The 16787-nt window shown below is 44.5% G+C and overlaps 1 protein-coding gene across 10 annotated transcripts in view; it reads right to left on the minus strand.

Annotated features, from left to right (window-relative positions):
* Positions 1-16787, minus strand: part of CPEB1 (cytoplasmic polyadenylation element binding protein 1) — a 67393-nt gene that overhangs the window by 4219 nt on the left and 46387 nt on the right. For 9 of the 10 annotated variants that reach the window (XM_074353941.1, XM_045516749.2, XM_045516750.2 and 6 more), the window contains 6 exons: positions 8513-8739; positions 6527-6779; positions 4100-4213; positions 3671-3775; positions 2660-2796; positions 930-1128 (listed from right to left, as the gene is read on the minus strand). In XM_074353941.1, the coding sequence (XP_074210042.1) occupies positions 930-1128; positions 2660-2796; positions 3671-3775; positions 4100-4213; positions 6527-6779; positions 8513-8739 (1035 nt within the window). The remainder of the gene's footprint in view (positions 1-929; positions 1129-2659; positions 2797-3670; positions 3776-4099; positions 4214-6526; positions 6780-8512; positions 8740-16787) is intronic. The other variant, XM_010955121.3, reaches the window with a different exon arrangement.

Consider the following 16787-nt stretch of genomic DNA (forward strand, 5'->3'; position numbering starts at 1 on the left):
AGGACTGGCTGACCACAAGGGAGAGGGAAGAGACTCCTCTGTGTAGGAGGATGCACAAGTATGTTTAAAAGGGTTCAGAGCGGACAACAAGATACAGACAGAATACATCTCTGAAGGCAGGCCCAGCAGTACTCCAGAGACCTAGCGGGGGAGCTGGAAGCAGCCTTATCCTGCCACGTGTTGTGTCTGCCCCTGCAGCCCCTGAAGCCCCTGTTCCCAGTCTGTGGTGCGGCACTGATGAGCACACGGTGCTCCTTCCTGACCAGATTCAGTGTGGGTGGGTAGACTAAGTGTCGGGGAGGTGGGTTAGCCATGTGTTGATCAGGAAGTTCAGGCTCTGCTCCACCTCCAAACCCCACCACTGAGATTACTCTGCCACGATGGGCCATCCTTTCCCAGCGAGGCTGACCAAAAACCCAGTGGTTAAGGCCCCCAGACTCCCCTACACTAGGACAGCTAAGGCCATGACCAGACTCCGTTGCACAAGTCACCCAGAGTCCTCCTTCAGCCTGACCTGGTCTCTGACCCTTGACAAGGCCACTTTTCAAGAACGCTTAATAAAGGAAGCCAGGCAAGTTTAGGAAAGTCCTGGCCTTTTAATGAAATATTCATTACCTGTTGTCTGTCCCAGACTGGTCTGGCTGTGAACTCTGAGCGTCCAACCAGAGTTCCTGTTTCATTTTTCACCTCCTATCACCCACTATGGTGCTCCTATCAATCTTTTCCCCTTCAAGGGAGGTGAGGGGAGAGGGGTGGGTGCAGAGGGGTCAGTACTGGTGGCTTATCTAGAAAAAGATGTTATGCTGCTGGTATATGCTGATCTGCAGACCTGGGTCAGGCCTGCCCCTCCACTCCCATGGGGAATGTCACAATCTTGGTCTACACCCCAGAGGCCACCAAGCTTTCTCACACAGAAGTGGGACACTTACCAATGGGATACTTGTGCTTATCTGTGTCAATCCCAGCATACACCACGCCACCAAATAGGTCGTTCAGAATGGCTGCCAGGGCCTCAGCATTGAGCATCCCATGCAGAGCACCAACAAACACCGTCCTACTGGGATCAAGTCTCTGAGATGGGCTCCGAACAAAGTTGCTGTCGGCCAAGACCCAGGGGATCACTTGTACCTGAAAACCACCCAGAGGTATATAAGCCCTGGCAGGGAGCCAGAGGGAGAGAGCTCTCATACGGGGAGGCACGTGCTCTGGAGATGCTAGGCTGGGGCTGCTGAGACCCACACAGTGGGTGAAAAGGTGTTCTCACCCAGGCCCAGGCACACAGGCACTCAGCAAGCCACCCTTACCCCAGCACAACTAGAGTTAAATTCTACTGAGCCCATGTGTTCAAAATGGGGGAAAGAAAATGTAGAACTGCAGTCACTCATCCTGGAGAGTAAGCAAAATAGTACCAAACTGTCATACCCAGGAACCTAGATCCCTCATCCTACAGATTTTAATAGACTTTACTGTCTAGAGCAGCTTTAGGTTCACAGCAAAACAGAGCTGAAAACGTAGAGTTGCTATATACCTCCTCCCCTCCACCACCCCCTGCCTCCCCTACTCTCAACATTCCTCACTGAGTAGTACATTTGTTACAATCAGGGAACCTACACTGACACATCACTATCATCCAAAGTTAGGGTTCACCTTCGGTGTCTGTTATACCATTGCAGCTCTGTGGGTTTTTAACAAATGTATAATGCCATGTATCCAACATTATAATTTCATAGAGTATCTTCACCACCCTCAAGATCTCTGTGCTCTGCTTATTGATCCCTCCCCCTATAACTCCTGGCAACTGTTCATCTTTTTACTAAAACACGCATCTCAATTTCCCATTTTCTAGATGAAGAAAAGAAGTTTCAGAGATATTAACTATCTAATCCAATATCACAAAAGTACTGTGCTCTGGAACCAGATTTTTAAAAACAACGCTGATTCTTGAGGTCAAAACTTCCTCTGACAAGTAGTTCTCAAACACCATCCATCCAGCTGGACCACTTAAGGAACCTGGGTAACGTGGAGATTCTTAAACTCCACCCAGACTTAGAGAGTCTGACAAAGGTCCAAGAATATGTAGTGAGGTTCCCCAGTAGGATGACTCTATGCTAGAGACTCACAATGCTAAGGGCACACAAGGCTGGTAACAGAAAAAGCATAAGGGAAGCGAATCACATGGAGAAAACTACACACTAATAAATCCCTGAATGGGAGTGAAGACATGATCCACGGATGGGCGTGAGCTAAATAGGATTTACCCACCAGAGACTGGGAAGTCAGAAGGTACAAAAGGCAAGAGAAACAACTGTACATTATTAGTTAGGTCCAAGGAGAGAAAGCTTCTATCTTCAGCTTCGTTTCTAAGACAAGAGGTTTGGGACAGAAGTGTTGGCTAGAATTAAGAAGAGGAGGATAAGAGCTGGAGATAAGTTTGATCTCTACAGGCAGGAGGAGCACACACACCACATTAAGGCCCAAAGGTGGCAGTGGTGGCTGTTTAATGTAATTGAGAGTTTTGTTGTATTTACTGTGGGGTGGGAAGAGCAGCCCTCTTGCCTCAGCAGGAATATTCACCTGCAGCCTGCGCACCACCCACCCCATGAAATCCACTGCCTCATGTGCCAATTACCTGATCCAGAAGGACGCTGTGCCAACTCACCTCCTTGCAGCGCATCCTCCGGCTGGACATCTTGAAGTAATATTCACTCAGGCCATCTGGGCTCAGTGGGTCATGGGAGCAAGCCTGAAGCAAGGCCCGGACAGACTTCTCTAGTTCGAAGACCAGATATACATACCCTATTCCCAATGGAAAGAGAAACTGCATTAACACCCATCAGGTGGCTACTCTTCAGCCTTGGTTTTGCAGTAGGGAGTTTCTTCCGAGAAAGATGGCTTGTGTGTAAGATACATTCTTGTCCTACTCCTTGTAAGTCTTGTTGAATGGGAGCACTTTCCATGCTGGAGACCCAGGCCAAGGGAGGGAGAAGCACAGCATCTCCCACCCTGTAAGGGAAGGGACTGGCAAGGTAGGACAGGGGGTCCCAACTTTACCACACAGCTCTTCATCCCACCACACAGAGCATGTTCAGGCCAGCAAGCCTGGCTTTCCTGGGGGCAAGAGCAATGACAGGCTGTGGCCAGTGGCTGGAGGTATTCCTTTAAAAGTCTACTTAGACCACTGGTTCAGTTCATTGGAACATTTTGGTGAAGATGGGGCAGCGTGAAAATAGCACCTGCTCCTTTCTACAGGGAAGGGATCTCATTTCAGACCAGTGAGGAATCAGATGCTTGGTCCTCATTCTTGCTAACTCCAAAGGGATCTCAGAATTAGGTCAGGCAACAATGTAACTGGGCAGGAAAGGCAGGTAAAGGAAAGCTTTTCAAACACCTCATTTTGAGAGGAAAGGAACTGCTGGGGTTCAGGTTTGGAGGAAGTGCACAAGACAGTTTCATAAGCAGCTCCAACCGCAGTGAGAGTTTGGACAGATAGAGCATTAGCTCAGAAGAAACAGGGATGTGCCTGGTTGAAGAAGAGTGCTGACAGCTGAAAGTTCTGTGCTCTGGAGTGCCCAAACCATGTTACCAGCATGCAGCTGTGACATCCCAGCATCCCTCAGTGCAATCACGTACTAGCGAGGGGTAAAAAAAGTTCCTACCATGTCTTTATTACCTTTAGGCATATTACCTTTGGGAGGACACCGGGGGTGCTTGCCATCCTTACCAGGCCACTCCACACTCAAAGAGCCAAAAACACGGAAGGTGTTAACCAATCCAGCTGCAAAGAGATAGAAAAGAACGGCAGAAACTGAGGCACCATCCTCCCCAGGAAGGCACAAGCACAGGGCCACCAGTGTTCTCCCAGGCTCGTCCTCCCTGACAAACAGCTCAGAAGTGACCTTTGGTCTCAGGTGACAAGTGTAAGCACCAGACACAGAAGCACTGTAGGAGTCTATGCAATGCACCTCTCCCTTCATAGTTGCTCCTGTAATGCCCTGTGCTCAGGCAGAGGTTCAGTCCCTGGCCTCAAAAGTCCAAGTTTCATGCTCCTGAAAGAGATGCCCCACCTCCTATACTTGAAGCAGGAGGTCTCAGAGCTCACCTTCCGTAATATCCCAAGGAACACCTCCTAGGAACACCTTGCAAGAGTAGATGGGGTTCTTGTAGTTCCGGGGAGGAAGCTGGCCACTCCAGGTACAGGTGGCTTCATTCACAGCTTTGGTAGAAGACAGAGAAACGGGGGTCAGAAAAATCAACACAGTTACTGCCTTTCAGTGGGGTGAACTTGTCAGGGAAGGAGACAGGCCACAGACCTAGTCCAGCTGCCTGGGAGAACAATCATGACTATTCTGAAAGGCAAGAAACCTTACACCTCACCAAACCAGTCAGCCCAGAATGATAACTAATCCTAATTCGCTAGTTCTGTCTCCACTAAAACTGAGAAGAACAGCAAACCAGATGTGTAGGGTAAAAATGATCACAACCCAAACTATTTTCAAACATATAACTGATAATGCTAACCAGAAGGCAGTTTCACATACTCATTGCTTACAACACTAGTTAATTTAAATTTATAATTACAGGCATACCTCAGAGATATTTCAGAGTTCCATTCCAAAGCACCACAATAAACTGAGTATTCCAATAAAGCTAGTCACACAAAGTTTCTGATTTCCAGTGCATATAAAAGTTACATTTACACTATACTGTAGTCTGTTAAGCATTCAACAGCATTATCTCTAAAAAAAAAAAAAAACTACCTTAGTTAAAAAATACTTTATTGCTAAAAAAAATGCTAGCCATCATTTGACAACACAAGGCTGCCACAAACCTTCAATTTGTTAAAAAAAAAAATGTGTGGTAGCTGTGAAGTATAGGAAAGTGAAGCTCAGTATATCAAGGTAGGCTTATACTTGAAAGTAAACAGAAAAGTTTTGTATACAACATCCTAAAGGCTTCCTGCTCCAACTGTACCTTCTCCCCAAATGTTCAAATAAGGAACATTCTACTCCGTTTCCCTCTTTGCCCTGAACTCATCACTCATGGAAGTTAGGACACTGCCAATAAAATCCACCACTAGCAACCCCACAAGAGTGTCACAACTGTTCCAAGTCAGAACCATGCCCCATCATTTCCAGAGCTATCTTTATGATACCTAAACAGACACTGGGCCTTCCCTGATGCCAACACTGGAAGATAATGGATTTTCTCCCAACTCCTCAGCTTCCTGTTTATACCAAACAGAAGTCTGTCCAAACCCACTGTGAAGTTTCTCTGACTCTGACTCAGACACCTTGTTAAGAAACCCCTGCTGCTGTACAGAGTGGAAACTATCTTCTTTTTGGCCTGCCTTGACTTCTACGGGCCTCACTGTTCTTGGTGACCAATCCAGCCTTCTATCACATCAGTCTTTAATCCTGTCCCCACTCAGTCTGTCCCTTTCAGATCAGAAACTGACCTTAGTGGGGACTGGCTAGTCCTTGCCTATTTACTCTCCTCCTTCAGCTCTAGAGCAGACAGCCAATGAAATGAACCATCATTTTCATTCAGGACAATGACATGGAAGGCCATTCTCTAAAAGGCATGGATCCAATGTGTTGCTACAGCAAGAAATTAGGCATCATCAGCAATATTTTGCAAACAAAAAAAGAAGTCGATATAATGGCCTCATCCAAAAGCATGGTAATGTCATTTTATAGGAAAACAATGGCACTAGAGAAAGTACAAAGACAGGTTGCCAAAGCCATTAAGTGAACAGGACAGCAACACTACTAGGGGACACTGAGATCTGGTCTAGTTCTGTGAGTAGGAAGACAGACATACTGAAGCCTGTGGAAACAAATGCAATGGATAACCTGAACATTCATTCAGTCATCAACTCTAGAACTTCAGAATAGTGGTCAGTGAGCACCTCCCTGAAGCACTAGTAAACAGTGACTTACATAGCTCATCTGCTTCCAAGTACTGGTATAAGATGAAGAGTAGATTTAACATGTAGTTAAGATAATTTAAATGACAGAACCTAAGGATTCCTGAGAGACCAGTAGAGTTGGGACACCTGTACCTTGGATGCTGACAATAGACCCCCAATGCACCCTGTGTACACCAATCAGAAAGCCCTGGGGTTGTGCTTGATGTGTCTTTGAATTAGAAAAGGGAGGAGGGAGACAAAATTCTAGGTACAGTTTCCAAGGCTTCTCTTTAAGACCTCCACCGTGAAAAGAATCAAAAGCAACAACAGTGCACAATCTCCATGAAAGAGCACAAGTGAGAGATGGTTCCAGCCCCTACTGGGCATGACCCTGGGTACCAGATTATCTCCTTCTCCTCTCTGCTCAGCCTCACAAGTTCCCGAGTTTGTCCCCATTAGCGCTCACTCCTCAGAGCACACCATTCTTTGCAGATGCAGAGACTTCACCATGCAATCAAGTCCTCTTCTGGACAGTCCACCTTCTGTGAACTGAGGTCACTTACTCTCTGTCCGGAGAATGAGGCCTCAGGCCCCCCACATGCCCGTAGCCACACTCACCTGCAGCTTGCCTGTGCAGCCTGGCTTCTCTCTCTATGCTGAAGGGGTCTTTAGGAGCTTCGAGGAGGTCCCAGGATGGCCACACAGAAGCTCCTGGCCATCTCTTTGATGCACTGGTTGGGGAGGGAGTGACTGCAGCCAGAGCAGCTTGCTCTTGGTCCATCCGGGAGCCAACTCCCATCTTTAAAGGGTCTCTGGGACCACCCCCAGTCAGAGACAAAAAGGGCAGGGGAGGGGAAATGCGGAGGCTTGACTAGGGAAGGAAAAAGGAAGATACAGGTTTTTAAAGGACAGTTTTGTTATAAAAGTAATAATCACACTATACAACTAAGAAAAATACCATTTAGCATTTGATATATTTTCTTTCAGACTTTCTTCCTATTTATTTTTAAGATTAGTTGTTCTTACACCATAATTTAAACAAATTCTTCTCTTTCCAATTCAGTTTTTTCCCCCTACATTGCCAGTCTTTATAATCATTTTTAATTAACTTGTGATACTCTATTTAGGGAACAAGCTACACTTCCAGATCTATTCCCCTATTGTTATTTAAACATTTAGATACTTTCCAAGTTTTCAGGATTATACATAAAAACTTTAAGGTGTAGCTTCTTCATATTTTGTGTGTTCTCTGGTCAGATTCCTAGACGCAGGATGCCAAAATGCTTTCTATGAGGATTGTGTTCTATCAGAAATGTATGTGAACACGAGTTTCACTACAAGCTTGTGTCAAGGCTTTAAATTCTACTAATCTGAGTAAAAATGATACTACTTCATCAAAAAATAAACTAAAATAATTACTCAATAGAATATTTCCTAAGTTCAAATACTGCTTCTATTTCCTTTTCTGTGAGTTGTTGGTCCATATCCCCTTCATCAATTAACTTTGGGGTGGGGTATCTGAGACAGTTCTTTTAATGAAATTCAAAAATATTAAAGCTGGTTATGAGGTAAATTTCCAAGACTGAGTCCCATCTAAAGTAACATAAACAGAATTAGAAGCACCTCATCTAACCCCATTTAACAGGGGAATAAACTGCAGCCCAGAGAATCAAAGGGACCTACTTGTGGTTACCCTCTTGGAAACACAGCCTGAAGTCTGAACACAAAACCAGTGCGTAGTGGGGACACCAATGCCAGCTTTCATATTTCAGGACAGGTTGAGGGGACGCAAGGTGAGTCCTAAGAGGTCATGCTATGAATGGGACATGGCAACAACCAATGTTGCCAGTCTTGGACGTGGAAGAGAAGAGGGCAGGAAAATAAGCCATTCTACTCACTCAACAGTCAGCTCAGGCTCAGAAGCCATCTGAAACTGTATTTTAGTTTAGGATTATTCTCACTGCCATCCCTATGTATTTCCTCCTACTACCCCCATTCCTCATCTATTCTAATCCATTTGCCAACTGCATTTAGCATAAGTGCCACACACATCACGCATGGCTGTAGATACGGAGAAACAGATGCATAAATTAACTCTGAGGCAGTATTTTATAGATTCATCATGGTCTCAGAGCTGGTATGGGTCAGTGAAAAGAATGTAGGAGCTAAATAGAGTCAGTCAGATCTGGATTAAAATCCTAGCCCTGCTGATTACTAACATGTGATTTATAAAATCATCACTTAGAAATTTTGAGATATCACATGTAAAGGTACATAAATGGTATTGTTTAAAGGCTAAAGAAAACACCCCTGTAAGTCAAGAAACAGAACACTGCCAGGACTTGCATTTACTTTTGAAATTAACTGGTTCCCAGCAGCTCTTGGAGTAACCCGTAAAGAGTCCTCAGCTCAGGTCCTGAAATGTACTGCTGAACGGGTATACAAGGCATCCTCTACTCTGTTGAGGATGGAAAGTTCTATACGTGTCCACAATGTCCTCCACCCCTCCCATCATTCCACCCCCTGTCAGCATTCTAGTGGATATGCATCCCACCTCAAGCTCGCTTGCCCTCCCCACCCCCCATTCCTCAATAAGTCACATACAATCAAATCTGAGAGATGATCTGATCCAGAGCTGAAGCCACTGGTGTCTGAGTCAGAGGGGCTGCTAGAACGGGAGTCCAAGATGGGCCGGGTGTCCAGGCGGGATCCTCTAACTGAGGGTGCTGGAAACTTGTCCACCAAGTCAGATCCAAGGGGGTCCAGAGGCAGGAAGCTCAAGGGAGGCTTCCCCAGGACATTGCCCAGTGGGTTGTGGAGCATGCTCAGTACTAGGAAGAGGGGGGAAAAAAGCAAGTCTCATGACCTCTTGGTTTTCTTTCCAGCCAAGAGCCCTTCCCTTTTTGCCCAAAGCCACCCAACAAAATACACCAAAGCATGACCACTGAAAGCATGACAGAACCACAGTTAAAAGTATAATAAGCAGGTATACATCCAGTACTGATACTGACCACCCAGAGCCCATTAGAAGCAGGTACAGGATGGCTTTCTGAAGACCAGAGTTCTACCAGTGGCAGCAAAACTCCTGCTCTCTGCTACCCAGGCTTAAGGGTCAGTGCATTTGGGAAACTCTGCCACCCTGGTCACAGCTACTATTAATGTCTGAAAACACATGCCCATGTTGCCATAGGAGATGTCTTCAGCACAATTAGGAAGCCCAAACTTACTCCCTCTTACTGACTGTCAACTGCTTTGTTGGAACTCCCACCTTTCTAGCACTAGGTAGCTAAAATACAGAATCTCACGCCACCCCTAGAAGTCTATAAGTCAAGCAAATTCAGATTCTTTTCTTTGCATCCCTGGACTTTAGGGTCCTAACATTTAGGATGGAAGCAGAATGACATTGTGGTTAAACCTGCTCTGGCTTAAGACAAACTTGGGATGAAACCCTGGGTCTGACACCACCTTTACATGGCTGTGTGCTCAGGGAAGCTTTCTTCAGTCTCCATTTTCTCACGGCATCTTGAATGGATTACCAACTACTTCATAACACGGTCAGGAGGGTTCAGTAACTAAGACAGCAGAAAGAAAGTGCTCAGCATAGCACTGCCCAGCACACAATAAATATTTAAATATTAAACATCAAAAAAGAGTGAAGCAGAGGCCAGGAAAGATAAGGGAGGTAAAGTGGACAGCAGAAAAGAGCAGCATTTTACCACATGGCCTTGGGAAAATAAGGAATTCAAAGCAAAGCAAAACACGCTTTTATCCATGAGGAAGCGGTGTAAGAGGGCTTTGGCCACGGAGCTACGGTAGCACCAAGGCTAGGTAAGAAGCCTTATTAATCTGATTTTTTTTTCCATCTGCAGAAAGGGGAAAACACCCACCTCAAAAGGGCTGAGAGATGAAACCAAAATAATGTGTTCATGTGTGAAAGTGTTCAATAAACGGTGGCTGTGACTGGCTACACATCACAATTACTCACTAGTAACTGAGTGGAACATAGGTCACCAGAGCTGGTTTCCTCTCAGGGTCCAAGTCAGTCTGCATGTCTGCCTAGGGCTGTGGTGAGTCTCAGGAGACAGGAATAAACCTCTCCAAGAATGAAATCAAAGTGAAAGCCTGTTTTCAGGTGTGCCATTCATGACACGGCTTACGTGCAAGATCAGACCAGCCCGCTCTCCTTTGGCCAATGACGTCCCTCTCAGATCAAGATAAGGTAGGGGTGCTCTGAACTCTTTTTTTCTTTTTTTGAAAGCAGGGGATGGTGTGGATGTGATTATTTATTTTACTGTGTTTATTTGTCCTTAATTTTTAAAGAAACTATCCTGTTCTCCCAAGTAGATGTACCATTTTATATTCCCACCAGCACTGATGAGTTTCAGTTCCTCCACGTGTGCTGGCCAATACTCAATATAGCAGATCTTTTAAATTCTAGCCAGTCTAATGAGTATGTGTGTTGAGGAGGTGGATGTTGTACCATATTCAGCAAGTTTTATTACTTAGTTTTTTACTTTATTTTTTAAGGAAACATTCTTTTAACTAGGTCTTTCAAAGCAGTTTCCCTAAGCACAAGCACTTAACTTATGCCAAAACTGTCTCTCAATGCTTGAATTCTGACACCCGTAGGAAATAATCCCTGAAAAATTTCTCAGATATTCCTGACAAACCCCTGCCTCAATGAGACACAAAGTCAAAGCCCCTGGAACTCACGCCCTGAGAGAGCAGGAGGTGTGAAGATTTATTCCAGGCTCCTCCTCCAGGTGCTGCAAAATGTGGCAAAAAAAAGCACTGTGAAAACTAACAGATCATATGTATTAGTCTTAAAAGTGGTACCACTGCCCTAGAGGGCCTCATTTTTCTTCACATTTTACACAAAAATGTTTAGGGTGGTGAATGATGAAGTAACAACCAAATCATAAAGACCTCTGAAAACCAAGTCAGGGTGTTTAAATTTTATCGTGAAGGTAAGTGGGAGACACTGGACAGCTGTTGTGGGGCCAGCCAAGGAGGCTGACCGGGGAAACAAGGGAAGACTGCACTGGTACCCAGAGCCCAGCTGAGAGACAGTATTCTCAGACTTGGGTGACTCTCTTCAGCAGTGTCAGGAACCAGGATAGACACTGGATCCATACAGGGCTGTGGGTTTTTTCCAAAGAGGGTGCGAAGAAGGAAATAAGTCAACAGAGTTGATGGTACCAGCGAAAGAGGAGATGAAAACAGGTCATGTATTAAAGTGAAAGACAGAAGGGAGTCAATAGACTCGAAGTGAGTGGAAGATCAGCAGTGGCCATGTGCTGACAGCTACCAGAGGACTGAAGGGGCAGACAGGACGGAGGAGGAGGGCGGACAGTGCGTGCGAGGACTGCATGGTCCAGGGTGTGCACCCAGAGGTGACTGAGGTGGACTGTGTACAGTCTACAATACCAGACAGGTCATCCATATGGACATTCAAGGTACCCACAGTGACAAGTGGGCCTTGGGTTAAAACAAACAAAACACAGATATTGAAATCCTCAGAAAAGGGAAAAGACTTGAAAATTGTTAAGGAAGAACAAAAGAATGACCCTGAGGTAGATGAGGCTTGGGAGAACATGCAGCCTCCATCTGACAAAATAGCATCCTGAAGAAAAACCCTTCAGTGGAGGCAGAAGTTGGAGGGGGCACTCACCAGGGACAAATAAGATAAAGGACGTTTGTTGATCCTAGAAAAGGGCAGCACAGTAGAGCGCTCCAAGAGTTATCAAGGGAAACAGCATAAAGCAGGATGCAGGAAAATGCTCAAGCTGTATGACAGCTGGCCCAAGGGGCTCCTGTCTGGGGGCATCAAGGATGATAAATCCTAACTATGTCCTCACCCAAGGTTAAAAAAAAATGTATTTGAAGGAGTCAAATACAGGAGGGTGCCCGTGTAGATCACTCTTCTCATTCACCTCAATCTATGTTCACTACTGTGTTGATACATCTGTTCCAACAGCCACAAATCCATCTACCTCAACTAAACCTACAATCTTTTTTTTGCCATGCCCACAAAGATATCTTGAGGCTTTGTCAAATTCCTGTGTCTGTCTGTAACACTGAAATTCTGTCTGTAACACTCCTCTACTCTGATAATAAACCTGTCTAAAAAGAAAGTGGCATGACAACCCACAATAGCCACCAACAAAATCCACTTCCTTAAGTGCTCAGAGTTCACAGCTAATCATCTGTTCTACAATCTGGACCAGGTTCAGTCAGACTCCTACCACTCACTAACAGCAGCTTCCATTTACTGCACATCTAGTGTATGCCAGATACTGTTAGGCACACTTTAGGTAAACTTCAATGAATCTTAAGAAGTGGGTATTATTACCCCGTCCTAACAAAAGGAAACCAAGGCTCAAAGGGCAAGCGTTTGTAGTGTGTTTATCAGCTAGTGAGGGATAGAGTAGAACCCAATTCTTTCTGATTCCAAGCTTTATCTTCTTTTTTTTCTCTTCCTTTTTAAAAACTAAACTATAGTGAGTTACAGTGTGTCAGTTTCTGGTGTACAGAACAATGTCCCAGTCATGCATATATATACATATATTCGTTTTCATATTCTTTTCCATTAAAGGTTGCTTTATCTTCTGTAATGCAACATTCATTAGTCACTTTTTTTTTCAATGAGGACTTTACATCTTCTTGTCTTCATATTCTTGACACCTCTCTTATTCTCAAATTCTTTTAAGACCACCAAGTACTCAAGCTAGCTCAGATTCCAGAATCAGTACCTTAGGATCTTAATCACCCAGGTCTTAAAGTTTCTCTAGGACCTTGCCACTGCAGGAATTCATTAAAAATGTATCTTGGGCCTGACTCCAGACCTACTGAATCAGAACCTGCATTTTAACAAGATCCCCAGGAGATGTGTGTGCACATTAAAGTTTGAGAAGCACTAATCTAGAAAAACCTGAGGCTTGCTACTTCAAGCTTCTAATCAGTTCCCCTTACCACATCTAAAAAACCTTTCATATGTAATTATTTCCCTTGACTTAAAAAAAAAACTGTAGGTTATTTAAATATAGGTCTTACAGCACAATGGCAGCTAATACCCAGGAGGAAAAAAGAAGCAAGGTAGCTATATAGGACATTTCCCAAAGAATTTGATCTCTAAAAAACCCCCCGTGGTAGGGAGGGGGTGTTGGGGGAAAGGAAAGAGGGAAAGAGACCTAACCAGGAACAAATAAAGAATATATAAAAAAAGATTGGCTTGGATTGTGATAAGTTTCAGGAAAACTGATGGCCAGAAACAAGCTGAACACCCACCGAAAAACACTCAGGACAAGAACTCTGGAAGCTCATTACTGAACAAAAACAAAGAGAGCTCAAGTGTACTGCTTGGGGCAGATACATGCTAAGAAACAAGGAAGAGAAAATGCTGTTAAGAACACTACTGAGTCGCTGGACAAAACTGGACTATGAACAGTAGTTTAACGAGAATATTATTTCAATTTTAAGTTAACTGAAGTTTATAACTTTTGCTGTATATGGATGTATGTAAGAACACTCTATTCTTACTGGTTCAGAAATTATATATACATGCATATATAGAGAGAGAATGGGCAAATGATAAAGCAAATGAGGTAAAGGTCAAACAACAGGAGAATCTGGAGAAAGGGAATACAAACATTCTTTGTATAATTTTTATTTTATATTTATAACTTCTGTAAATCTGAAATTATTTACAAAATTTTTTTAATGACCGAAAGGAAAACTAGTCAATTCCCATTTGACTTCCTTCGCCTTTTTCAAGGCAACTGATCTGATCAGAAAACGGGAAATCAAGCACAACTAATAAAGACTAGAATCCCCAGGGGAAAAGACGGTAACTGAGTACCTTTGGAATCTCTGCTTATAAGAGAAATAATCTTTTAAAGAAGTTTTTTTTATTATGTTTTAACGTGATGTGGTTTTTATTTTCGTTTCTTTTGTGGGGGAGGAGGTAATTAACTTTATTTATTTATTTATTTATTATTTTTAATGGAGGTACTGAGAATTGAACCTAGGACCCTGCGCATGTTAAGCACACACTCTACCACTGAGCTATACCCTCCCTCCACTTAAATAAGCTTTTAAAAGCCTCAAAAACATTTGGATAGATATTTGCAGGCACACATGTATACAAAGTTCTGCCTTCTCAATCATGCACACCAACCATTCTTACCACCCCACTCCAGGAGTAATTAGTTCAACACCTGGAGGAAAGCAGGTGATCAATGCTTGCTGAACAGTACTGAAAGAAAGGGACTATCATATCCTTAGGAGTCAGTATGCTCGTTGGGGCTATACCCTTTCTATCACGGTTATTCAATTTAAGAACACAATGCTGCTCAGATGCAATTCAGAATTACAAGAAAAAACACCTTAGTTCACCCTGACCCAGCTTATCACCAAAACAGAAGTTGAAAGTACAGTTACTTCACATCAAATTTGTGGCAATACCCCTTCTACTAGTTTCAAATACTTTCTTCAAAGACAACTAAATATATATAGATACAAGGTGAAGAGAGTCATCTTCCCCTGACCAATCCTCCCCAGAATCTGTTGGGCTCCTCGTAACCATTGAAATACACGTCTACACTGAAGTACACGGAGCAGGGAAGAGCACCAACTGAACACTATACCAACCACGTAGGAAAACAGGGGAAACAGCTTGGACTGACGGCCCAGAAAGGGGCAATGGCATCAGGCAAAGATGTTAAGATCGGGCTGTACCAGAATTAACAGACCTGAGTCACGTCAGCATCTCTATGCATCAGTTTCCTGCAAATATCAAATTGAAAGGAGCCAAGAATACAAGCGTTTGATAGAAGATACAGGGAAGACAAGAAAATAATTATCAAGAAGCTTACAGTTTTTTGAGTGGTTTGATATTTTCCTTAACTCACAGAAGGAGCCAAGTTTCTGGAAATGGTCACTCAGATGGTCAGATGCCCTACAGTGACCTAACTGTCCCTCTATAACCCAACGTCGCCAAGGACCTGGCCGGGTAGTTCTTTGAGTACCTACAAATCAAAGTGAGGAAAGCAGCACAGACACTGGGCTTCCAGGGAAGGTGGGACCTCATTTTAAGACATGGAACCTGTCTTGCTCCTAGCTCAGTCCATGAGACTATAATTCCCCCATTGCAAGGTTGCTGAGTAAACAGCATTGATTCCCACCAGCTGGGAATCAGGACGGAAGGAGCAATCCCTTCTTCCTAACTTGAAGTAGGAAGTATATCTATTTGGAAAGGCATTTTCTTCAAGCCATATAACCTGAAGTTCAGTGGAAGTGAAGGGTCCCTTATGTGACTGATCTCAAACTCCATGCCACATCATACAGCACAAAACTTCATCACGGTCAGATGTCAGGAATTAACCTAGATGGCCTACGGGGCTGGGCAGTGTGGGACAGAAGCCTCACAGTCACTTTTCAGTGGTGGCCAAGGCCCTGACCTCTGCTCTGCTTGTATCCTGATAGATCCTCTACAACTCAGGGATCATAGAAAGCCTGAGATTTAGAGGGTGCAGCCCTGGTGGCCAAATGTATAGTAAATCCTTATCTTCCAAGAGTCACTAAGAAAAACAGTGTGCTCTTCCTGGAGCAGAGGCACCCATTCCCACTCACATGCTGGCAAGAATCCGCATCAGCTACCAACAGCTCTAAGGGAAGTCACGGGGAGGAGAGGACCTGGCAGAGGGTTCCAACTCATTAGCGCTACCTCAGAGGGTACAAGAGACCAAATCAGCAATAATATTTTTAGACGGATTGTTAACTTTCTCCACTTTCACCCTTCTGTGCCAGCTCCTGTGGGTTTTACAGCTGAGTCACTGTTCGAATTTTCTGAAGCCTTCCCCAAGAGTACAAAGGCAGCCCGGGTCTGATGGCGGCGGCAGCAATGGCAGCTGGAGCTTGGCACTGGATGCCTGCACTGCAAGACACTGAGCTTGAGCTCAGCTCAGGGGGAGACCAGGCCCAAAACATCATAGCCAGATGCCGGCTGTCTAACAGGAGTGGTCGTGGGAAAAACCCAGACCAGGAGCCATTATTTTTAGCCTGAGATACAAGGCTGCACACCTGGAACCCATCTTCCCTATTCCCAACCCTTGGTTCTAGGTTGCCTGCTCAAAATCTATCTGCAGGCATAGAAGGAGGAAGGGGGAGGGCAGCACTCATTCCAGGTATGAACAGAATGCTTTCCCTAAGACTTCAACTCTGCAACTCTACACCACACCCCAACTCAGGTGGTGATCTTGTGAGTCTGAACTCCCTCTACCAACTCTGCATCCCACAGGTCCAAGGTGGTACCCAACACAGCCTTTCTCCCCAGTCTCGATTTTTGGACAAGTTTCATTACCTGAAGAAACGACATACCCAAGTTCCATGTAAGGTCAGCACACACTCTGCCTCTGCACCCAACCACCTCAACTTCTTTCTCACCTACAAGGTACCCCATTGTCACACTGCTTCACAGGACCTCCCTCCTCCCTACACTAAAAGCTATTCCTCAGTAGACTACCTGACTCCATGACAGAATTCACGCTCCAGTGTATGACAAAAACTTTCAGTAAAGGCATCATCATGCCCTAAAAGCTGTGGGGGCTCAGCAATACTGATCTTAAGAATCTGTCCGTCCAGACCATCAGCGCAAGTAGGAGACAGAAAGGTGGGAGAGACCTTATCTGAACTGTACAGTTCAAAATTACCTGGAATTAACTCAACAGTTATCATTCATCCAATAAACACTTATTTAAAAAGAAAAAAAAACAGGAGCCAGGAACTGTGCTACACACTGGGAATACATTAGTGCAGAGCTGGACAATCAAGGCAGATTTGCAGAAGAACTTGGCTAGGCCCAGGAAGTTCATGTTCTACA

Source organism: Camelus bactrianus, chromosome 27, assembly GCF_048773025.1.
Source record: "Camelus bactrianus isolate YW-2024 breed Bactrian camel chromosome 27, ASM4877302v1, whole genome shotgun sequence".
Classification (NCBI taxonomy): Eukaryota; Metazoa; Chordata; class Mammalia; order Artiodactyla; family Camelidae; genus Camelus; species Camelus bactrianus.